Raw genomic sequence first — 25,114 nt, forward strand, 5'->3', positions numbered from 1 at the left:
AAAAATTTTAGTTACGCACCCCTTGATATTTCAGTCAGCTTGAGTCACTATGGTGAGTTGCCTTTCTAAAACACCTCAAAAAGAGATTGTGATTAGAACTTATTCTGAGTTGATTAAAATGTTTTTGGTGTCATTCAGAACTTACATTAATGGGATGACATAGTAAAGAGTATGTTTACTTTTTAAATTTCAATATTTCTCCCTCTTCCTTAATATAGTATATATTCACTCTTGAAAGTTGGGAAGATACAGAAAAGTACAAAAAAAGATGTCTGTAACCCCCTTATATAAAATAAACTGCTATTTATGTTTCTAACCATCCTTCTAGTATGGCAGTATGCACACACAACTATAAAAAATACTTGCTTATTAGGCCTGTTACTTCCTGGGGGTCCTTTGAGCCAAGTTTAGTTTTACTGAATTTTTAAAAAAGTTTATAAATTTTGGATTTTTCTTTTAAAAAAAAATGTATTTTATTGATTTTTTTTTTACAGAGAGGAAGGGAGAGAGATAGAGAGTTAAAAACATCGATGAGAGAAACATTGATCAGCTGCCTCCTACACACCCCCTACTGGGGATGTGCTGGCAACCAAGGTACATGCCCTTGACCAGAATTGAACCTGGGGCCCTTCAGTTGACCGGAATTGAACCTGGGGCCCTTCAGTCCGTAGGCCGACACTCTATCCACCTAGCCAAGACACTCTATCCACCTAGCCAAACCGGTTAGGGCAATTTTGGGTTTTTCTTAACACCCACCAGTCAATGTAATTGTGTTGTTTTCCTCTTATTTTTTACAGGAGTTGGTAACTAAGTACTCTCAGCAAATGGTAAAAGGAATGTTACAGTTACTTTCAAATTGCCCAGCAGAGACTGCACACCTCAGAAAGGAGCTTCTGATTGCTGCAAAGCACATCCTCACGACAGAGCTAAGAAACCGTATGTCTTTTGTCTGGAATTCTGACATGAGTGCCGTCTACATCTTTGGGGGTGGAACTCTGCTGACATTGCATTGTTCTTTTTACATTAAGAGTTTGTTAAGGGAACTTACATAGGAGGTGTGTCTTGGGCAGCAGAAGGCAACATGGATATCCTTCTGATATTTCCTTGTTGTGGGAGTCTTTAGCTCACTCCAATGCTTATATATTTTAGGCTCAACTTGTCCTTTTCTTATTGCTGTCTTGAGTTTATTCTTACCCCTTCTTTCTCTGTCTCTCTGCCTCCCTCTCCCTCTCTGTCTTCCTCTCCATCTGAGCCTGCCACCAGGTCCTCTCTTTATCTTGCCAACAATCTCATAATGAATGTGATGATATCCTCAGCATTGCTTACTTATGTTCCGAGTCTTCCTTGGTACTTTTTTGCTTTCAACTGCATATCTTTAGAAATTGCAAATAGCCATTTGCTCTCAGACTTTACAATATGAGAAGGAAACAATGATTTCTTTCTCCATGCTGTGAAATAATGATTGGTTCTGTTTCAGTGCACAAGACTGATACTTGCTTTTTTCTAATCTGATAATTATACTTTTTCTATCAGTTATTGAATTTTAATTTTTAAATACTTTCTATATTTGATATATTCAAATCATTAGGTTGAAGTTACATCCTAATTGTTTTGTTGTGATAGTCATTTCCCCCAGTACTTTTTTCATTATTAAATGCTTTATATGCTTGGAAATTAGAGCATGGGTAAAACTGAGATCGGGCTTCCTTATATAGTTTTTAAGCATGAAAAGAAGGGTACAGTTTGAGTGCTTACACTTGAATTAACACAGTAAAGCTCAGATATTTTTGTGTTATTAAAATACAAATTATAGTGTGCCTCTTGTATGTAGATGTCACTGAAAGGAAGATAGACTTAAACATTATTTTGAAATGTAACACATAGAAAAGTCCACCAAAAATAATGTATGATTTCACCAGAAATTATGGGACAAACATAAGTGCAAGCATCACCCAGGTTGAGAACTTGAGCATTGCCAGTGCTCACAGCCCACTTGCCTTTAGAGCTGACTGCCATTGGAACTTGTCTGGTGGCAGCTTCCTTTGCTTTTTGCCTTTCCTATGTGTTCATCTCTGAATATCAAAATAGAAGAATTTTATTTTCTATTTTTATTTTTAAAATAAAAACATTTCAATTGATTTTTAGAGAGAGAGGAAGGAAGGGGGGGCAGAGAGAGAGAAACATCAATGTGAGAGAAACATTGATTGGTTGCCTTCCGTATACACCCCAGCTAGGATCAAACCTGCCACCTGGGTATGTGCCCTGACCGGAAATTGAACCATTGACCTTTCGGTGCATAGGATGGTGCTCAACCAGCTGAACCATTCCAGCCAGGGCAAAATAGAAGAATTTTAAAAGAAACATCTTAAATCTACTTAAGTTACTGGGTTGTACCTTGAGAACCATTCTCACAGTAACTTACGGTATTCCTGCCATTTAAGTAAAAGGGTTTTGGAGGTGCGTCTGGGGAGTTTTGTAGCAAGAGGTTTCTACTTGTTGAAGTGCTGATGGATTAAAAACTCCTCATGCTTTCTATCACGCACAGCCAGGCTCTCTGAGGTCATACGGCTTGGTTTCAGTCTTACGGAACCTGTTCCACAAAGATCAGTTGGTTTCCAAGATGCTACTCTCCAGGGATTGATCACATTAGCCTTGTTGAATTCAGCTTTTAGGATACTTTATTTTAAAGCCCTTAGTAGCTCCTGGAGTTAAATAGGTGATAGCATCACATCTCAAAAAAGAGTTTGTTAGAAGAAACATTGAAAGAATCTTGTTAAATATTAACCACATTATTATAAAATGAAAAAAATGTATGTACATAGTTAAATTTTACACATCCACTAACAGTGGTCGGCAAACTCATTAGTCAACAGAGCCAAGTATCAACAGTACAACGATTGAAATTTCTTTTGAGAGCCAAATTTTTTAAACTTAAACTTCTTCTAACGTCAATTCTTCAAAATAGACTCGCCCAGGCCGTGGTATTTTGTGGAAGAGCCACACTCAAGGGGCCAAAGAGCCGCATGTGGCTCGAGAGCCGCGGTTTGCCGACCACTACACTAACATTTTCACATAGCCTTAATATTTTGGCATCTCAGATGGTATCAAATGGTAACACATTTGCTGTAATTCTGAAGAGCAGTAGTTTTAGGAAACCGGATGGTTTAACAAAGTTACCCATTTTCCCAGAGATTCTGGTTCTTGGTCATGAGGGGGATCTGGAAACAAATGCTGTACCACTTAATTTTTTATCCTTTCTCCTTGAACTCATCCCCTAGCCAGCCCTCCAGCATGAGACGTCTGTGCCCTTTGCACCTTTCCCTCTGTGCCTCCTTCCTCTTGGCCACTTTACTGAGGACCGTCCAGGGATGTTCCCTCTGACCTGGGAGGGACTCCCTGTGCTGCTGTGCTTTGTTATTAACAGGAGACGTGCACTATGTCTCGCCAATGTACATATTTCTTTTATATCTTTGACTCTCAGCTTGTTCGCTGGTGAAGAATGTACTTTATTTATTTTTATTATTTTTTATTTTTATTTTTTTACAGTGATTCCCCCCCCCCCCCCGAATGTAATTTTTTTTTGGTTTATTGAACTGGCCATAATGTCAGGCTTGCTCTAGAATCTGAACGTCCTTTGGATGTTTGTGGCCAGAGTTCCCCAAGGGGCATGTGGAATAGAGGCCTAGAAAATGCAGGTAGCTGTCCTGTCTGCATATCCTCAGAAATGTGAATTGTCCCTGAGTGACCAGTCTTTCTGGTCTTGAGGCCTGCAGGGGAGAGGGAGAAGGATGGTGATGGTTCTCTCTACAGGCCTGGAGGAACAGAGGAGCCCCATCAGTTTCTAGTTCGTTTCATCCAGGGAGTTGGGACCCCTAAACCCATTTCTTTGAGAACACTAAAATGTCCCAGATCTTTGTCATTTATTATTATTTCTCCACGATGACTAACCATAAATGTTTAAGAAGGGTGACTCCAGGGGCATTTAGAAGATACTGCCCCCTTCTCAGACAGGTTTCAGTTGATGGTGGCAGCTTTTAAGGACGAAGGAATGTGCCTCCAGTGAAGTACTGGGGGCGAGTTCTCTACGGGCAGATATGAAGGTCTGTTCTTAGTCTATTCTGACACTGAATGCGGTTCTGACAGCAGATGGCTCATGCAGCGCAGTAAAACCAGTGTGACTAAAATACAGTGTGCGTGCTTTCCTCTTCACCCTTGTTAAAATCTGGATTGCTAATTGACTACAGGTTGGCTACTATGAAAGTACTGTTATATAATGTATAATTGGTTTAGTTGGTGATATATGCAATGGATATTTGTGTTCTAGAGTTCATTCCTTGCATGGACAAGCTGTTTGATGAATCCATACTAATTGGTTCAGGATATACTGCTCGAGAGACTCTCAGGTATGAGATTAAACCCACGATATCGGCTGATGAAATGCGAGGGGCGGTGATTCCTGGCACTTTATGCTACGAGCGTTTCAACAAACACTGGCTGTTGGGCCCTCACTCTCATTGAATTTAGAATTGCAGGAATTTTTGAAATGCCTTCAGTTGCTTTTTGTGCTTTAGCTTAAAGGGAAAAATCAAAATAGTCATTTAGATTTTAACATAGGTATAACTTTTTTGACTAGCATTCTTTTTTTTCTTTTTGTTTTATTTTTGCTTCCTATATAATAAATGAATCTTTTCATTAAAAAGAACATTTTATAATCTACCAAGAAGAAAGAAGGGAAGAAAACTTTTTGGTCCTGCACAAATAACACAAATAATATTTTGATGTATTTCCTTTTAGTTTTTATTTTAGGCATTTTATAAGACAAATGTAGTTATGATCATGCTTATTGTTTCTCAAAGAGAAAATTAACATTTAGTCATATTTAAAATTTAAAATCAATCAACATTAGTAATTTTTTGGCTTTAATAAGGGAGGTGTGATGGATCTTTTGAAAAACATGCTTTCAATATGATGTAGACTATTCACTGTTTTCTATATAAAAGTTACAAAATAGTAAGACATTCTTTATAACTTGGGGTTGAACCTGTCTGTTGCTGGACATTAGATCATGTCACTGCTGCTGGAAACCCTCCAGTGGCTTTCCGTTGCCATTAGACAAAGACAAAATCCAAACTCTTTTTTTTTTTAAAAAGTATTTTTATATTTCAGAGAGCAAGGGAGAGGGAGTGAGAGATAGAAACATCAATGATGAGAGAGAATCATTGATTGGCTGCCTCCTGCACACCCCACACTGGGGATTGAGCCCACAACGTGGGCATGTGCCCCAACAGGAATCAAACTGTGACCTCCTGGTTCACAAGTCCACTCTCAACCACTGAGGCAAAACCCAGACTATTGACTGGCATGCAACTCCCGTGGGATTTGGCTCTTCCCTCCCCACTCAAACTGCTGTAGCCATACTGGCCTCTCAGCTCCTTGGCTATTCTAGGCAGTTCCCATTCAGGGCTTTGTCTTCCCTGTTTCCTCCATCTGGAAATGTCCTTAGCTTTTTGTCCTAAGGCTGCTTTTTGACCTTAAGGTCTCAGTGTCAATGTCACCTCAAAGGGACTTTGTTGGGCATCTTATCTTAGAGTGGTTTTCCCACCTGTCTTTCTTACAGTGCTCTTTTCACATCTCCCAAGCACTAATCAATTTATACACTTTATTTATTTGTGTATTTCCCTTCCTGAAAGTAAGCTTCCTGAGGACAGGGGTTCTATTTATTTTGGTCACTGTGGTATCCCTGGTATCTAGCCCAATATCTGGCAGGTATCTAATTGTTTAGTGAATAAAAGCACTTTATAATCCAGACATTTGTATCTCTATAAAAAGGCCCCTGTACCGGGTAGAGCAAAAGTAGGTTTTATAGTTGTTCTTATGGAAAGTAATACAATAATGAACAAATCATAATACAAAATAAACTCGCAACTATAAACCTATTTTTGCCCTGCCCTGTATATAAGGTATTAATTGATACATACTATTTATCTTTGAGCAACAAAATCCATTCAGTGCATGATTGAGCTCTTGTTAATTATGTGTGCTAGTGTCACTATGACATGCATGAACTTGGGAAGTAAAGATATAAGCACCAAGATTAGAGTGTCAGTTGTGTAGCTGGGGAAACTGGAACGCCATAAAGTGTGCCCCAGATGTGCTGTCCCAGTGGTGGTGGTCCTGGGCAGGTAGTGGTAGGAAGGGTGGCTTGCCTGTGGGAATGCTGTGGTCCTGTGGGAATGTTGAGATGTACACTAGCAGAGGTCTCTTCCCACAGGCCCCTCGCCTACAGCACTCTGGCTGATCTCGTGCACCACGTTCGTCAGCATCTGCCCCTCAGTGACCTCTCCCTCGCCGTCCAACTCTTTGCCAAGAACATTGATGACGAGTCCTTGCCCAGCAGCATCCAGACCATGTCCTGCAAGCTCCTGCTGAACCTGGTGGACTGCATCCGCTCCAAGAGCGAACAGGAGAGCGGCAACGGGAGAGATGTCCTGATGCGGATGCTGGAGGTACCAGCTCTCCAGATAGGTCCCATGCTCTGTAATCCCACTTGTTGCTGAACTTGTACCAGTGCTTTACTGGCAAGTTTATGGAGCTGCCACTTTGCCAAGTGTGACCATAGGCATTTGATCACTTTGGTTTAAATCCCTGCTCCCCCATTAACTAGTCAAGTGTGTGTGAGTGGGATGCTGAACTTCTTCTAACCAGGGGTACTCACTGTCTGTCGTATAGGATTGTTATGAGAGACAAATAAAATAATACATGAGACCTCTTAATACAGTACCTGGCAAGGGTCCTGAGACACCATATAGCAAAGTGCTCAGATAGCTGTGAGCATCTCTGGCGAGGTGCCCAATTGGGGATGTGGGTGAGGGGTAAAGTGTGATGCCTGCAGCCAGCGGGCAGTTGTATGGATCATGGAGCAGTCTTGGTCCTGCCTGTCTGGCCAGTCACCAGCTGTCCTGAGTGGGTTCTTCACAGGTGCAGTAAATTACCGGAGAGGAAAGATAGGACACTCTTTTTTTATGCAAAGCAGAATGATTTCAGCAGATGGTTTCAGAGAGTGTTTCTTATCCTGTCTTCTGATAGGGTTGTTGACCATTTTAAAAATAATGATTTTTGTCTTACCTCTCCACTTTCTCATCCTGTTAGGTTTTTGTTCTCAAATTCCACACCATTGCTCGGTACCAGCTCTCTGCCATTTTTAAGAAGTGCAAGCCTCAGTCAGAACTTGGAGCCGTGGAAGCAGCTCTGCCGGGAGTGCCCACTGCCCCCACAGCTCCGGGCCCTGCCCCATCCCCAGCCCCCGTTCCCACCCCAGCCCCAGCCCCACCTCCTCCCCCTCCCCCTGCCACCCCTGTGACCCCAGCCCCTATGCCTTCCTTTGAGAAGCAAGGAGAAAAGGACAAGGAGGACAAGCAGACATTTCAAGTTACAGATTGCCGAAGTTTGGTAAAAACCTTGGTCTGTGGTGTCAAGACAATCACGTGGGGCATAACGTCATGTAAAGCGCCTGGTGGTAACTATGCTCTTGAATTATTTAGACGAACGATGTTTTACAGAGTGGGTTTTATTCACATGGACTTATTGTACTCTCTCTTTTCCAGAAGCTCAGTTCATTCCTAACAAGCAGTTACAGCCCAAAGAAACTCAGATTTACATAAAACTTGTGAAATATGCAATGCAGGCTTTAGATATTTATCAGGTAAGGCAGTGCTCTTAAGCCAGTCTATTGAGTATGGAAATTACCCCTTAGAATTAGATATGTTAGTGATGGAACAGGTCTTGAGAGTTCTGTTATTTTTGGATGGTCTACAGTATTTTTACACCCAAGTTGCTTTTGTTCTGTAGCACAGCATTGCGTTTATGGTGAGAATCCTTATTTATATAAGTGTCAGTGGGTATATTTTTTAGGGGAGGTGGTGTAAATGGAATGTAATAGAAATAAGATTTAAGTTTATTAAATTTGTTCCTTTTTGGAACTCCTAAGAAAATTAAAAAAAAAAAAAAAAGACTTTCTAGCCCTGACTGGGTTGGAGCGTTGTCCATATACTAAAAAAGGTTGTGGGTTCCCAGTTGGGGCATGTATGGGAGGCAACTGATCCATGTTTCTCTCTTCCGCTTCCTCTCCTTCCTCTCTCTCTTTAAAAATCAATAAAAACATCCTTGGGTGAAGTTTAAAAAATTACTTTCTAGAATTAAACTAAGAATAGAGCATTTGAAAGATTTCAGGGGGGTATTTATTATCTAATTCAAGTGCTCTGTTTTAAGTATGCAGCTGATCTGATTAGGTGATGGAATATATTCAGAGATGTTTGATTTAATGCCCATGGTTTGTTTTTTTTCTATGCTAGGTTCAGATAGCAGGAAATGGACAAACATACATTCGAGTAGCAAACTGCCAGACTGTTAGAATGAAGGAAGAGAAGGAGGTGTTGGAACACTTTGCTGGTGTGTTCACAATGATGAATCCCTTAACATTTAAAGAAATCTTTCAAACTACAGTCCCTTATATGGTGGAAAGAATCTCAAAGAATTATGCTCTTCAGGTATAAAACTCCTTTCTTATATTCTTTCAACATACATGAATTCTTGGTACTCTGTTTATTTGGAGGGTTTTCTAAATACTATGTGTAAGAATGTGCATTGAGAGCAAAATTTAGAGAAATATAAAATTTCCCCCCCCCAAAATCTCAAGATGCTTTGGACCAGTGTTCATTAGTAGAAATTCAGTATGTGCTAGGTGTAGGCTCTTGGTGTTTGGTGGTAAGGATAGAATAACAGATTAAGTACTTGAACTGTTCCACTCAAGGCTCAGTAAATCTGTTTCATTTTTTTCTTTTGGTGAGTAATTAATTTCTTGGGGTGTCTGATTTTGTGTTTTTGGAGTATATTTCTCTTAAAACTGCTTGGGGGAAGGGATTATTTTTTGTCACCCTTTTTTCTTGTTTTGATAGATTGTTGCCAATTCCTTCTTGGCAAATCCTACTACCTCTGCTCTGTTTGCTACAATTCTGGTGGAGTATCTCCTCGATCGCCTGCCGGAAATGGGCTCCAACGTGGAGCTCTCCAACCTGTACCTCAAGCTGTTTAAATTGGTCTTCGGCTCAGTCTCCCTCTTTGCAGCTGAAAATGAACAAATGCTGAAGGTAAAGCTCATTTAGATTCAAGTGGTACTTTGTTTTAGGGTTTGTTATTGCGTAAGTCTTGTTTTCACTTTTGAACAAAAACCGGAATGGCTCTTTTTATATTTGTAAAGTGCTCTTTGAGTTAAAATATATTTGCAACAAATAAGGGCCAAGTATGGAAAACATTCCATTTATTTCTAAGCAGAGCTTAATTTATCTGATGTTTTAAAGTGAAAATTTCATAACTCCTATGGTAGGCAGTGGGTTATCATTAATATTATTGCTACCACTAGTTTTCTTTTTTAAATTCAGTTTCTTTTTCTGGTTTACACAAGTAAAATTAGAAGCACATTATCCTTATTTTATTTATTTATTTTTTAAAATATATTTTATTGATTTTTTACAGAGAGGAAGGGAGAGGAATAGAGAGCTAGAAACATCGATGAGAGAGAAACATCAACTAGCTGCCTCCTGCACACCCCCTCCTGGGGATGTGCCCGCAGCCAATGTACATGCCCTCGACCGGAATCAAACCTGGGACCTTTTAGTCCATAGACTGATGCTCTATCCACTGAGCCAAACCGGTTTCAGCACATTATCCTTATTTTAAAAATTAAGTGATGCTAAAGATTATAGAAGGGAAAAACGTCTTCACTTACCTCTCAAATCTGATGAGATATATCAGCCATTTTCCACTTTAACTTTGTTGTGTGTTCATATTCTCTGTGACAATACATATACATTCCTGAATGGAATGTTTAGATCAAGAATTCTAACCAGCCGAAACCGGTTTGGCTCAGTGGATAGAGCGTCGGCCTGTGGACTCGGGGGTTCCAGGTTCGATTCTGGTCAGGGGCATGTGCATTGGTTGCGGGCACATCCCCGGTGGGGGGTGTGCGGGAGGCAGCTGGTCGATGTTTCTCTATCATCGATGTTTCTAGCTCTCTATCCCTTCTCCCTTCCTCTCTGTTAAAAATCAATAAAATATATTTAAAAAAAAAAAAAAAGAATTCTAACCATTTGTCTTCCTTAATTCAGATCATCTTAGAGGAATGTATCTCCAACATTTTTATAGATGACTAATCTTGTATAATTTGATCTTATCAGTTGTTTGAATTTAGAAAAGGGGTAGAAACAAACTCGTGGTTAAGTCACCCTTTAAAAGTGGCAGATGACAGAATAAAAACTTTGTAAACATTCACTTCCACTTAGGGCAAAATTTTAATTCCTATAGAAACTTGAATGTTATCACCAGTTGAGTCTGAAGAGAGATGGGGAAAATTTGAAGCTGTAAATAAGATCCTTTTTTTTTCTAAAGTAAAAGTACAGATAGTGATAAAAAGCAGCAGTAATCTGTGCTTTTATGTGATTGTTTACTTAGTCTTTTTCAGTTATATAGTAATCTGTTAACAACCTTAATATTACTTTTCTGTCACTATGGAAGAAAAATACTTGATTAAAAAAAAGTACTTAATTGTAATGTGTCCAAATAAATTGGTATCGTCAAATAATTCAATTTTTGCTGACATTAGATATAACTATACAGAATGACAATAAAAACAAAACCTAATGGGGGGGAAAAAGACTAATGGGAAGATGTTCAAGAAAAATTTTGAAATCACAAATTCATAAAACTTTTCGTCTAGAGAACATATTTATTCTGTAAAATAAATATGCCATATACAGTAACAAGTTTGGAATTGTATTAGTGATTATATCAACAGTTTACAATTCACAGTTCACTTTAAATATACCTGCAAGAAAGTATCATGTTAAATTTAACCTGTCACATGTCAAAACTAGGATTTGAAGTACACAATAAAAAACCCAATCTGGCTTAAAATGTTAACTAAAGGTACTGTAAGCTAATAAAGTGCTTTTTTATTAAATACCCATTTCTCTATCAAGTCTTCCAAAACCTTATCATAAATGTCTTTAGAGGCTCTTCCAAACTTTACATATTTGATTGATAAGGGAAGTTTAGTTCCTTTAGATTACTTGTTGCATTTTTTTATTTTTATTTTATTTTTTTAAAATATATTTTATTGATTTTTTACAGAGAGGAAGGGAGAGGGATAGAGAGTTAGAAACATCGATGAGAGAGAAACATCGACCAACTGCCTCTTGCACACCTCCCACTGGGGATGTGCCCGCAACCAATGTACATGCCCTTAACCGGAATTAACCGGAATTGAACCTGGGACCCCCCAGTCCGCAGACTGATGCTCCATCCACTGAGCCAAACCAGTTTCAGCTACTTGTTGCATTTAGATTGTCATAGGAAACAGGCTTCTTTCATCTTGTTTGATTACTTAGTCTTATACATGAGTGACTATATTCATGAGAACTGCAGAGCTGACAGATAGGAACCTATTAAATGCTTCTTTCACACCCAAACTGGTAGAAACCAACATATATTTTAAGAGAAATTTGAGTCAAATAAAAGTTGGCAACTTCTTGTTTTGTTTTTCAACAAATTTATAAGAATGACCTTCCATTCCTGTCTGATTGCAATGAATGTTTAACACAGTTCTTGAGGATGTGGGTGCGCCTCATTTAGAGCCTACTAACCTGCCTTTTCTCTATCCTGCAGCCCCACCTGCACAAGATTGTGAACAGCTCCATGGAGCTCGCACAGACTGCCAAAGAGCCCTACAACTACTTCCTGCTGCTTCGGGCCCTGTTCCGCTCTATTGGGGGTGGCAGCCATGATCTCCTGTATCAGGAATTTTTGCCTCTTCTTCCAAACCTCTTGCAAGGTCAGAGCAATGATTTTGGTTGACTTTTAGCCTTGTGTGCGTGCCTGGTCTGACTGCCCTTGGTTGCTGGGGTTCATCCTCTGTACCCATTGAAGGTCATGGTGAGGAGATAATGTATGTCCCCCACAGAGAGGGAGAGGAAGAGGGAGAGAGAATGAGAATGAGGCCCTTCAGTCCCCATGTTCACTCTCTTTAAAGTCAGTGGGACTTTGAAAGGAGCGTCCCCCTCCCCATTCAGTTCTGGTTTCTCCCTCTACACTCAGAGTTGAATGAGAGTTGGAAGGTTTTAGTTTCCTCAGTTAGGACTTGGTTGTATTTTTATAGCATTTGGTAAGCCAGTCTAGAAAGTTGTTTCTTGCGGTTTTGTAAGATCAGGAATCCCTAGATTTGAAAGAGAATCAGAATAAGAAGGGGAAACAAAGCTGATCAGTTATAAAGCTGATTTATAAGTTTATATTTTTATTTAGTTGCTAATTTACACAACCAGAATTCAATAATCTATATATATAAAAGACTAAGCGACCATCTGACTGGCCGGTAGGTATGAAGCGCACTGACCACCAGGGGGCAGATGCTCAACGCAGCAACTTTGCAGAGTGCCCTCTCGCACTCTGGGACCCCTTGGGGGATATCAGAGAGCCGGTTTCAGCCTGATCCCCACAGGCCAGGTCCCCACAGGCCAGGCTGAGGGATGCCACCTGCCGGAGGGACACCCACTCACTCCATAGACTCCCTTCGAGCCTCAGTGCCGCCCCAGGTGCGGCTGGCCAGAGAGGGACTGCAGGAGGTTGGCTCCAGGGCGTGTCCAGCCCCTCTGGCCGAGTCCCACCCCACTGGCCACCTCCTAATTAATTTCCTTTCAGTGTGCATGAATCCGTGCACCGTGTCACTAGTTCCTGTATAATTAGAAATGCTTTCAAAATATAGAGCTAAAGAGGATCTATCTTGAGTCCATCCAATGTTTATGGGTGTGAACTGATTAGAAACACTACCCTAGGAATTTGTATTTTTGTAAGTGTGTAAGTGTGAGCTCCTGGCATCTTAGCAAGGGATTAAATCTATATTTTCTTTGTAAATTCTTTAAAGAGAAGCCATTTACAACATTGTATACCCAGAAGTTGACTGGGAAATACGCATTTGGATGTTGAATGTAACATGGTCATAAGTCCACCAGGCAAAGTGCTTAACCATAATCAGGCTCATTTGCTCGTATTTAAACCCATCTCCGGTCATTCCTTAACCTGAGCCCTCTGCTCTGATCAGTCTGATTTCTTCCTGCAAACTCTCTGCTGTCCCCAAGCTCATCTCTCCCTACCCTGTTTTGTTCATGTGGATCTCCTTCTGGAGACTTTCCCTCTTTTTATCCTCCTCCTCCTCCCCTATGATGCCTTCTCTGTCAACTCTTCACTGAGCTCTCTTCAACCTGCAGTACCTGGATGCGCCTTGTGTTGGGTCTGCTGAGTCATCTGCTTTTCTCTTTCTAGCTTGCCTCTAAGTGCTCAGAGCCAGTCTTGACCTGACTTGTGTCAGTTAGGAAGGAGCTCAGTAAATACTTGGTTACCCTCATGGAGAGTGGGGAGGTTGATTTTATAAGAAGGAGGCTCCTCTCTATAAGAAACAAAAGTGGATTTTTTGAAAAATATTTATATTTTAGAGCATAAACATCAACTGACCTACTGGAAACTTGAGATGAATGTGTCATATCAGAAGTCTGTGTCTTTAGATTGGGCTTATTAATAGTGTAACATTTTTAAAAGGTTGATGTGTAATATATTACAAGAGCATAATATAATTATAACTTAGTATATAATAATTATATGCAGCTTGCTGTTGTTACTATGACTAGCACAGACAAAGGGGATTGTGGATGCAGTTATAGAATAGGTTTAGCTAATTAATACAGTAGCTTATAAGGCATAATAAGTCTTCCTATCATCACGTTGATGTATATAATAAAAAGTGTACCAGTTATTTTGTACAGTTAGCTTTGGCCTGTGTCTGGATGGTAACTTCACCTCTGACTGTCCCACACCATTATTAGGGCTGAACATGTTGCAGAGCGGCCTGCATAAGCAGCACATGAAGGATCTGTTCGTGGAGCTGTGTCTCACGGTGCCTGTACGGCTGAGCTCTCTTTTGCCGTATTTGCCCATGTTAATGGATCCCTTAGTGTCTGCTCTCAATGGCTCTCAGACGTTGGTCAGCCAAGGCCTGAGGACTCTGGAGTTGTGTGTGGACAACCTACAGCCCGATTTCCTGTATGACCACATTCAGCCAGTACGCGCAGAGCTCATGCAGGTAAGTCTGGTTTTCCTAAGTGCCAGCAGAGGGCGCTAGGTGCTCACATTATTTCTTACTGAAGATTTAGGCCATCCGGCAGTGACGGGCCTCTGTTGAGCTCTCCATGCTCTGTGGTGGACTGTCTGCAGTCCACCACAGAGCATGGAGTGGTTTTCAACTTACTTTGTACACCTTCTGGCTTATGACAATATGTAAAGAAATACTGTAAGTGTTGAGTGACTATTTGTTTCGCAGTACTGCCCTTTTTTTTGGAGGCTTTTACAGGTGTCATGTTCATTTAGTTGGTGACTTACAAAGGCAGGTGTTATGGTCACTGTTGCTTCCAGGAGATCCTTTCTTTATTCACAAAAGATCTTGAGCTACACAGTACAGAGATGCAGATTACTAAGGGGGGAAAGCATAGCTGTCTGCAATCATTTTATATGTAGACTAGAGCCCTGGTGCACGCAATTTGTGCACTTGGGGGGTTCCCTTAGCCCGGCCTGTGCCCTCTCGCAGTCCAGGAGCCCTTGGGGGATGTGTGACCGATGGCTTAGGCCTGCTCTTCTGCCACGGAGGCAGGAGAGGCTCCCACCATTGCCACTGCATTTGCCAGCTGTGAGTCTGGCTTCTGGCTGAGCGGAGCTCCCCCTGTAGGAGCGCACTGACCACCAGGGGGCAGCTCCTGCATTGAGCGTCTGCCCTCTGGTGGTCAGTGCACGTCATAGCAACCCATCGTTCTGCCATTCGGTCGATTTACATATTAGCCTTTTATTATATAGGATATTTTTAACAGTCTTAAGATTTTTTAATGTAACTGATTTGTTTTTAGAGAGAGGGAGGGAGGAAGGGAGAAAGAGAGAGAGAGAGAGAGAGAGAGAGAGAGAAGAGAGAAAGAAAGAAACATCAATTAGTTTCCTTCTACATGTGCTCCGACCAGGGATCAAACCCGAAATTTGGATATGTACCCTGATCAGGAATGAACCCACAACCTTTTGGTGTACGGGTTGACACTCCAATCAACTGAGCCACACTGGCCAGGCAACATTTTTTGTTCATTAGAGTTCATATGTCAGATACCAGGTTTTTCCTTCATGTTTTGCTGCTATTATTGATTTGTAATGTGGTTGGTAATTGTTAGAGGTTTAGGCTACCTGTTACTTACTCATGTGCCCCATTAGCATAGAGTATTTGACCCCACACTGGGATCAGAATTCTGACAGCTTTATATGTTGGGGACTCAGTAACCCCTAAAGGACAGAAGTCTTTGGGCAGAATAGATTGGAGATGGCAACTTGGAAGAACTGACCCAAGCGTGGGCGAGCACCATGTGGGAGGAGGAGACAGGGAGGAGTTCTCCAGTCTCTTGCCATTCTGTGAGGCAGACAGCCTTAGGGAAAGACAGGGTCCAGCCTGCTTTTGGAGGCGCAGTAACCGATCCACTAGTCAAGTGGGATAAGCTGTCTCACTTTAGCTCCATCAACCAGCTAAGTCTACATGAGTATTTGGAGATCAGAAGCACAGAAGCACTCATTCCCACTGCCTGCCTCTCCTGGGGAGTAAAGCAGAGGTCACTTCTGAAGATAAGTGGGCCAGGTAGAAGGGATAGAGGAGAGGGGACTTAGACAACACCTCTCAGCAGTCAGTAAGGAGAAACCTCTTTGGACCTACAGGTACATAAGAGATATTGGAATTTTGCTTCAGAGGAAAGTACCAAAATTTTCTGTTGATTATTGCTTGACACTAATATTGGACATTGTTTCAGAAGGTGATTTAAGAAATAAACTTTAATAATGAGCTATGATAATTTTCAAGATAGGATAATTTAGCTGGGAAAATGGAAAATGGACAGTTTTGGCGAACAGTTGAGTGTGTGTGTACAAGGTACACATTATTTATTCTTCCTGTAATGCAGGTTCAACATGATCCACATTTTCCCCCTTTGCCATCCTTCCTAATGTATGAGATAATTTAAATATATGGATGATTTATATATCATGTTTTGAAGTTATAAAACCTAATAGAAGTAAAAATCTGAGAACTTGCCATCTAACCCCAGGATGAGAATTTACCAGTAAACCACATTTCTCTCTCTGCTCCTCCCAATCCTATTTTGTAAAGATACCTAAGCTATATATTGCTTAGTTTTCTTGCTTTTGAGCTCTGCAGTATTTACTATATGCTACCATTTTTGCTTCAGGAGCATGGAAGAATGTTTATATTTGTCTATGCATTTTTGTAAAGACATAAACTTGTTCTGAAAGAATACACAAAATCAGTAACATTGGTTTCCCCCAAGAAGGGGAATTTGTGTGTTTGGGGGAAAGAGAAGGAAGAAATTTTGCTGTATAGTTTTTTGTAACTTTTGGGCTTTAATTTATGAGCAATGTGAATACATTACCTTGAAAGGATTTTAATGAAAGTGTGTTGATTTCTAGGCTTTATGGCGCACTTTACGTAATCCTGCTGATAGCATTTCTCATGTAGCCTATCGTGTACTTGGTAAATTTGGTGGCAGTAACAGGAAGATGTTAAAGGAATCTCAGAAGCTGCACTATGTTTTGACTGAAGTTCAAGGCCCCAGTATTACAGTGGAGTTTTCCGATTGTAAAGCATCTCTTCAGCTTCCAATGGAGAAGGTAAATTTGGAAGTCTCTGGGAGCTTCTTAATCCTAATAATAAAAGCCTAATATGCTAAGTGTCCAGTCATCCAGTCGTCCAATCAATCAAAGCATAATATGCTAATGACATGCACTGAACACCAGGGCAGACAGTTGACCGGTTGACAAGTTGCTATAATGTGCACTGTCCACCAGGTGGCAAACACTCTGACTGGTAGGTTAGCTTGCTGCTGGGGTCTGGCCGATTGGGACTAAGTGAGAAGGGCAGGACACTCCCTGGAGCCCTCCTGCGGTCCCTCCTTGGCTGGCCAACCTCCTGCGTCCCCCACTGGCCCCGATCATGCACCGGTGGTGTCCCTTGGCCTGGCCTGCGCCCTCTCGCAGTTCGGGCTGAGGGACAACACCCCATATCCCCCCAGTGCACAAATTTTGTGCACTGGGCCTCTAGTGATACTATAAGTTTCTTTTTAAGAATTCCTATTTGAAAATATGTGAATAAAACATGTACTTTTTTTGTGAGTGAATTTCTAACTTGAAGAAGGAGATTTATTTGGAGACCAGATAAGTGGGTGAGGGAGCTTTCATACCACCAGGAGGCCAGTGGAGGGGTGTTACCCCTGAGGCTTTGGACCCTTGAGCAGGTCCATCTTTCCTGGGGGACCAGAAGGTGATGCCCTGCCCACCTGGCCCTGGAACTTAGTGGTTTTTTTTAAAAAATGTTTTTATTTATTTCAGAGAGAGGAAGGGGGAGAGAGAGGAGGATAGAAACATCAATGATGAGAGAGAATCATTGATAGGTGGCCTCCTGCACACCCCCTACTGGGTATGTGCCCTGACTGGGAATTGAATCCGCCACCTTTTGGTGTACGGGATGATGTGCCCCCAACTGAGCCACACCAGCTAGGGCGGGAGAAACCAGGTTTTGAAGATAGGCTTCCACAGTCCTCCTGGACCTTTATGGAAACTTTATGGTGCTTGTGGAGCTCCTTTCCCAGCAGGCAGCATCCTCAGGGCCCTGGCATGCCCAGTGAGCCGAAGGAGTCGACTAGGCAAAGGGAATGAGCAGCGAGGCCAACCCCAGGGCCAGTAAATTTCCGTTAAAACAGCCATTTATTTTTTTCAGTGGGTAATTGGCTCATAGCTTACATTGATCCTTAAAAATAAAATTTCTAAAGTTATCCTCACATGATTTATTCCCTATTAATGACCAGATTAGAGGCAGTAGGAGAAACGACAGTTTGCTGTGCCCCAGAAGACTCAGACACACGTCTGGGTGATGTGGTGAGAAGCTGCATCACACTGAGCGGCCCTGTGAGCTTTGTCGCCTGGAGGAGTGCAGGGCTCTGTCTCTGTCGGCTCCTTTTCTGGCTCCTCACACAGGGCCTGGATAAATGTTTAATCTTTGATACAGATTAGTTCTTTGGTATATATGTATATAATTATCATTAAGTTAATATCTTAGCTGTTAAAGGCTTCAAATTATTTTTCTGTGTGATTGTGCCTCCCCTGCCTTTCTGGTCAATTTCATTGAAATGAAAAGGATGAAAATATGAGTGTAGCTATATAGGTGTTCTGAAAAAAAGAAAAAAAAGATGTAAACCTTTTCCTCTTTTAAAGAGGAATTTAGTGAAAACTTAGCAAAGTTGTTTTTTAGTTTTGAACTTAGACACAGGAAAGTCTGTGGTCTGCAAAAAGTTCATTATTCTCTTGAAGACCTTGATAAGTTTGTAGATGACCCAGTGTCTAGTTTAATCCAGCAAATCTACCACAAGTACTCTTTTTTTTTTTTTTTTTTTTTTTTAAATCGGGGCGCTCCGAACCCACAGAGCTCATTTGGAAATTTAATTATTTGAAGGACAGGCCCCCGTGGCTCACTTACTCCCCGAAGCCGGAGCGGGAGAAACAGTTAATAGCTTTCTAATTATATCTACTTTCCGTCTTTTAAAAAGCCTGCTTCTCATTTACTCGTCCATCCGGGGATTATCGGGCCGGTTGCTTCACACTCAGAACTCGCAAAGCCGAGGGATACGTTGTGGCCAGAGGATGGGCTCGAGGTCCCTTAACCGGGCCCTGTTTTAAGTCAGAGCAGCTAAACGTGCTCGTTTCTTTGGCAGCTGTTCACGGGCCGCCCCCCACAAGTACTCTTATGGGCTCATTTAATTTCTGGAATCTCCCATTGTCTGTTTAAGCACAAAATTAGTAAACTCCATTTTACATTTTAATTTGAACTGTGCAGTTCCTTATTCATAATACTTTCATTGCCTTCTCTGGAGGTCTTACAGAGGGAGTACTTGCTACCTTGTGTAGGTCCCACTCTGCTCACTTCAAGAGAAAAAAATATGCATTAAGATTCTTTTGGGTGTTGCAAATGCTTTCAGTGAAAGCCTTTCAAGGACATGTAATTTGGTACCAACTATATATAGTTTTTGTGTTTATTTGTTGTCATAGGCCATTGAAACCGCTCTGGACTGCCTGAAAAGTGCCAACACTGAGCCCTACTACCGGAGGCAGGCGTGGGAAGTGATCAAGTGCTTCCTGGTGGCAATGATGAGTCTAGAGGACAACAAACATGCTCTCTACCAGCTCCTTGCACACCCTAAGTATGTCGGTAATTTAATTCTCTGCAATTGGATATACCTTGCTTCAGGAATAAGGGATGGAGAGGACCTTCAAGATTTCTTAATGTTATGAGCATGTTCCTTCTAGTTAGGAAAACGACATGTTATTTGCCTAGTAAAGCTCCTATTGGCTTTTAGAGAAAATGGGAGAACTTGGGTGCTTGAGTATTAAAATTTATCAGTTGTGATCTGCCTTTATGATTGACTCCTCATTAGGTTGGAAGTTTCAAGAACCAAGGGTCATACTCTTTTCTCTTTCTTCTGCCTACCATTATATTCACAGCACCTGTCACATGATACACACTCAGTGGATCTTTTACTTTTTCAGTCCATAGTGATATTTTCTTCCTCTAAATATTTGTCATGTGATATTTGTATTTTGCTCCTATAATTTAGGTTGTGGTTAGTGGTTTGCCTGGGGGTGGGAGAGAGATTGACTTTTTGGGGTGACATGTTTTAAAATTGGATAATGGTGATGGTTGTACAACTGTAGAAATTTAAAACTCATTGAACCATATAATTAAAATAAATGAATTCTATGGTATATAACTTATATCTCAATAAAGCTGTTTAAGAATCATAATAGAAAAGAACTAACATCTAATTGAGATAAATACTTGTTTTAAAAACGAGAAAAAGTTTAACAAAGTAAATTTGATGTGTGCAAATTTTTAAAAAATTATTTAGATATTTCAAACTTTTACTTACTTTTAAAATATATATATATATATATTTTAATAACTCAATGAGAATATTATTTTATTTTTCTCCTTTTTTAAAAAATTGATTTCAGAGAGGAAGGGAGAGGGAGAGAGAAACATCAATGATGAGAGAATCATGGATCAGCTGTCTCCTGCACGCCCCCTACTGGGGATCGAGCCTGCAACCCAGGCATGTGCCTTTGATCAGAATCGAACCTGGGACCCTTCAGTCCACAGGCCGACTCTATCCACTGAGCCAAACCAGCAAGGGCTAAAAATATTTTTATTGATTTTTAGAGAGAGGAAGGGGGGGGGGGAGAGGGAGAGAAAGAGAGAGAGAGGAGAGAGAGAGAGAGAGAGAGAGAGAGAGAGAGAGAAATACCCATGAGAGAGAAACATCGATTGGCTGCCTTCTTCACGTCCCGTACTAGAGATTGAGCCCACAACTTGGGCATGGGCCCTGACTGGGAATCGAACCTGCGACCTCTTGGTGCACGGGTGGCTCTCAACCACTGAGCCACACTGGCTGGGCTGTAATTATTTTTGGTCATTTGTAAGAAATCGTTTCCTCCTGCTAGCTATGAGGAAGATACTCTTTTATATTATTTTTTTAAAAGCTGTATAATCTGTCCTTCACATTTTGATCTTTAACCTGTTTAGAATGGAGTTTTGTGAATGGCATGGAATACAGGTCTACTTTTATTTTTTGTCCTCTGGATATCCACCACCCATTTATTATGAAGATCATCCTTTCTCCATCTCTCTGCATTTTCACTGACCTCACAGATTTGAATACCTTTTGGTACCATGTACTGTTCAAGGTTTGTGTATAAGACTGCATCCTAGCTTTTAAGGAACTTACATTCTAGTGGGGGAGAAGACAACAAGCAGAAAGAAACATGTATAATATGTCAGTAGCAGTACGTGCTATTAAGTTTATCTGGATAAGGGGATGGGTGTTGAAAAGGGCAATTTAATGAATACGGTGGTCAGAGAAGTCCTCTGAAAACATCCAGAGGAAGCTCGGGGAATGCAAGGCAGAGGCCTCCTGATGGGCACAACAGACTAGTGATGTTGTGCCCTGGGGAGAGGGAGAGGAAAATGGGGCAGGGCTGAGCAGGGCCTCGGGAAGACTCAATGAAGGCTTGAGTGGAAGTAGATGAAAGGATCTAACCTGGATGACTGCAGGTTTTCTTGGCCTTAAGCCAAAGGTGCCACTTAGTGGGGTGTTGGGGACTTTGAGAAGAGCAGGTTGGGAAAGATACTGGGAATCAGATGTCTGTTCTGGGCACCTCGACCATAGTGGCATTTTAAGGTGCATTATCATGACCTGGAAAAAGAGCTGAGAAGACTTTCAGGTGTAGAGTAGGGAGCAGCATGACCACTCTCTTCACTCTGTTTGGAGGTGTTGGACATGGTAATGAGGGCCTTCGAGTATTTTATTAGCTTCAGCCTCAGAGCCAGAGAGTTAATGTGAAAAATTGGAGGTGGATTTCTTATAGGAAAAAAGTTCTATTATTTGGAGCTGTTTAAGTTTAGAAGAAACTAATAATTTAACCAATATTGATGACTGTTTCTTATCTTTGTGTTTGATGTCTGCTTCCTGACTCTGCCTGCTTGGGTTTTAGTTAGTCTCATATAATTGACAGTAAATGCTTTATCAGTAAACTCTGTAGCCATGTTTGATTCTGTATCCATGGTGATTTTTAAAAAAATTTAAATAATTTTATTTACTTATACACTTTTTATTTTAGTAAACACATTTTCATTCTTCTTAGATAAAATATCTAATGAGAGTAATAATAAATGGTGTGAATTTTAATGTATAACAGGTGTATAGCTACATTTAAGTAATAGCTTTTTTCATTGCTATTTGATCAATGATGGAGTTACTTCTTAGATTTTGGCTTATCTATATACATAAAAGGCTAAGTGACCAACGGGACATCCGTCCGACCATCCAACTTACCGACTGGTACATATGACGTGCACTGGCAATTTAAAAATAGACATTAACTTGCGCATGTGTGATACATATAAAGCTCTTGGAGTGGATATTATTGAAATCCCCCATGAAATGATTTGTAATGGATCTATTATTGAAGTTACCTTTGGAAATAGTATATCTATAGCTAATATTAAAATTATATCTAAAGTTGTGATTCTTTGTCCTGAAAATGAGCACAGTCATAAATTAAATGAAATTTTGGATATATTCGTGGAGATTTTCACACCTACCGTATTTTCCGGCGTATAAGACGACTGGGCGTATAGAAGATTTTCCTGGGTTAAAAAGTCGTCTTATACGCCGGAAAATATGGTATTTGAGTGATGATTCCATCGATTCAACAGATGATGCTGAAAAGGAAAATTTTGCCATCGATTTTCTTAATACTATTACTCCTGTGGGAATGCTGTATCATAAATTAAAATTGAAAGTAGGTGCAATCATCATGCTACTGAGAAATCTTAATAGTAAATGGGGTCTTTGTAATGGTACTAGATTTATTATCAAAAGATTGCAACCTAACATAATCGAAGCTGAGGTATTAACAGGATCAATGGAAGGAGAGGTTCTAATTCCAAGAATTTATTTGTTCCCACCTGACACTGGCCTCCCATTTAAATTAATTCGAAGACAGTTTCCCGTGATGCCAGCATTTGCAATGACTATTAATAAATCACAAGGACAAACTCTAGACAGAGTAGGAATATTCCTACCTGAACCCATTTTCAGACATGGTCAGTTATATGTTGCTTTCTCTCGAGTTCGAAGAGTGTGAGACGTTAAAGTTGTAAATACTTCATCACAAGGGAAATTATGCAAGCACTCTGAAAGTGTTTTTACTCTTAATGTGGTATACAAGGAGATATTAGAATAAGTTTAATCAATTTATCAGTCATTGTTTTTATCAGTGTTACATCATGTTTTTGTTGTTTTTATATCATGTTTTTGTTATTTTTATATCATGTCTTTGTTGTTTTTATATCATGTTATTGTTTATTAATCAATTTATATATTTTCATACACATTTTACTAATTTTCTTTCATCTCTGACACTTCTATTATAGAGAAAGGGTGAATAGTGATATTAAAATATTTTTTCTAATTAATTTCCTTTCAATGTGCACAAATCTTTGCACCGGGCCACTAGTTTAATTATAAAAGATAAATTCAAACATCAACCTAAAATGAAATATTATAAAAAATTGAATCTGCTGCCCTTTTGTAATTTCCCTCTGATCCATTGCCTGTGCTCCTATCAGGTAGAACATATTTGGTGTCTCTTGAATCATTAGTCATAAGTGTTCATACTGAAATTAAAGCAGAGAAATTAATTCACTCGGTCCTACCTGAATGAGGAAGGAGGGCAGGTTAAAATAAAAAAATTAAGTCATGGTGAAGCCATCAGTTCAGGACTTCGGTGTTGTGATGGTGGATTAAATTTTGTCTTCCAGCTTTACAGAAAAGACCATACCTAATGTCATCATATCACATCGCTACAAAGCACAAGACACTCCAGCTCGGAAGACATTTGAGCAGGCTCTGACCGGGGCTTTCATGTCTGCAGTCATTAAAGATCTTCGGCCCAGCGCCCTGCCCTTTGTAGCCAGCCTGATCCGCCACTACACAATGGTGGCAGTTGCCCAGCAGTGTGGTGAGTGGGGCCAAGGAACTGGTTATTTGACTTCAAAAACGTGGTCAAGACATGGTGGAGTTTCAGAGAAGCTGAGGTTGGCTGATTGATTTTTGGCCTTTGTTTTCTAATTTTCCACGTAAGCACATTGAAAAAGATCATTGGTATTTCAGCGATGGGTGCTGTGTTGTGAAAATTGTTTCCAAGTGTTAGCTATAAAATACACTCAGTATTTTGGCCCTTTGTTTTTTATGAAAAATGGGGGTTGAATAGTCTTGGATGTGTAAAACAGAGGCAGTTTGCAGCTATATTTATTGCTGACCTTCTTCCATGTGTTTTCCACCGTCGCCTGTCTGCTCTTAGCCAGCTCCTTGAAGGCTCCCTTGCAGTGCTCATCTCTGCTCCTGGCATGGTCATCTCTCCTCCATGCTCTTCTCTCTGCCTGGAATAGCTACGTGCTTCTGCTGCAGGGGTTCTCAGGCTCTGGGTGTGAAGGACAGATTTTGTCTCCTTGGTTTTATTTTTAAGCCACTGCAGACTGGTGCTTTGGTAAAAGACAGTAGGACTGTCAGGGCTTCCCGGTGCTACATAAGTTTCTGAACACTTACTCCCAACTTGTGTACCTCCTCCCAGCCTAGTGCTGGCCAGTGGACTCCCTCGAGGAGCACTGCACTCGGGCATGTCCTCAGAGCCCTCACCCTGGAGAACGATAATGGGCTTTCTGGAGCGCTGTAGAACATGTGGGACTTCCCCTCCTAACTCTTCTTGGCCTTAACAGTTGGTACTGTACAGTTTAGCACTTAGATTGTTTCTCAGTGTTTCCTCTGTGTTAACGTTAACTGTCCAGAAGACCTGTAAGCCTTGATAATTCTCAACTTGTTGGTCCTAGGTACCTGTGAGGCATTAATTAATAGTTGCTGGCAGATTGTTCTTTGTGTATATGTTGGGTGTCATAGCTGGGTGCTGTTGCTTTTTTTTTTTTTTTTTTGGTGAGCTGTTGCTTTTGATTGTTATTTGTTATTTGTATGTCAGGAATGTACAGAGGGTACCCCATAGTCATTACAATGCTCTGCCCTTTGGCCTGTTTAATGACTTTTAAAAAAGAAGATACCTGATTGTGGTTCTCTCTCTCTCTCTTTTTTTTTTTAATATATTTTATTGATTTTTTACAGAGAGTAAGGGAGAGGAATAGAGAGTCAGAAACATCGATGAGAGAGAAACAGCGCTCAGCTGCCTCCTGCACACCCCCTACTGGGGATGTGCCCGCAACCAAGGTACATGCCCTTGACCGGAATCGAACCTGGGACCCCTCAGTCCGCAGGCCGATGCTCTATCCACTGAGCCAAACCGGTTTCGGCTCTCTTTTTTTTTT

The 25,114-nt window shown here is 40.7% G+C and overlaps 1 protein-coding gene across 1 annotated transcript in view; it reads left to right on the forward strand.

Moving 5' to 3' along the window:
• Nucleotides 1-25,114, forward strand: part of TRRAP (transformation/transcription domain associated protein) — a 124,646-nt gene that overhangs the window by 15,673 nt on the left and 83,859 nt on the right. Inside the window, exons 12-23 of the mRNA XM_028149310.2 lie at nucleotides 798-936; nucleotides 4,325-4,403; nucleotides 6,272-6,506; nucleotides 7,150-7,516; nucleotides 7,605-7,702; nucleotides 8,352-8,546; nucleotides 8,955-9,146; nucleotides 11,719-11,884; nucleotides 13,926-14,182; nucleotides 16,603-16,803; nucleotides 19,234-19,385; nucleotides 23,564-23,763. Of these exons, the coding sequence (XP_028005111.1) occupies nucleotides 798-936; nucleotides 4,325-4,403; nucleotides 6,272-6,506; nucleotides 7,150-7,516; nucleotides 7,605-7,702; nucleotides 8,352-8,546; nucleotides 8,955-9,146; nucleotides 11,719-11,884; nucleotides 13,926-14,182; nucleotides 16,603-16,803; nucleotides 19,234-19,385; nucleotides 23,564-23,763 (2,281 nt within the window). The remainder of the gene's footprint in view (nucleotides 1-797; nucleotides 937-4,324; nucleotides 4,404-6,271; nucleotides 6,507-7,149; nucleotides 7,517-7,604; nucleotides 7,703-8,351; nucleotides 8,547-8,954; nucleotides 9,147-11,718; nucleotides 11,885-13,925; nucleotides 14,183-16,602; nucleotides 16,804-19,233; nucleotides 19,386-23,563; nucleotides 23,764-25,114) is intronic.

This window comes from Eptesicus fuscus, chromosome 6 (assembly GCF_027574615.1).
Source record: "Eptesicus fuscus isolate TK198812 chromosome 6, DD_ASM_mEF_20220401, whole genome shotgun sequence".
NCBI lineage: Eukaryota > Metazoa > Chordata > Mammalia > Chiroptera > Vespertilionidae > Eptesicus > Eptesicus fuscus.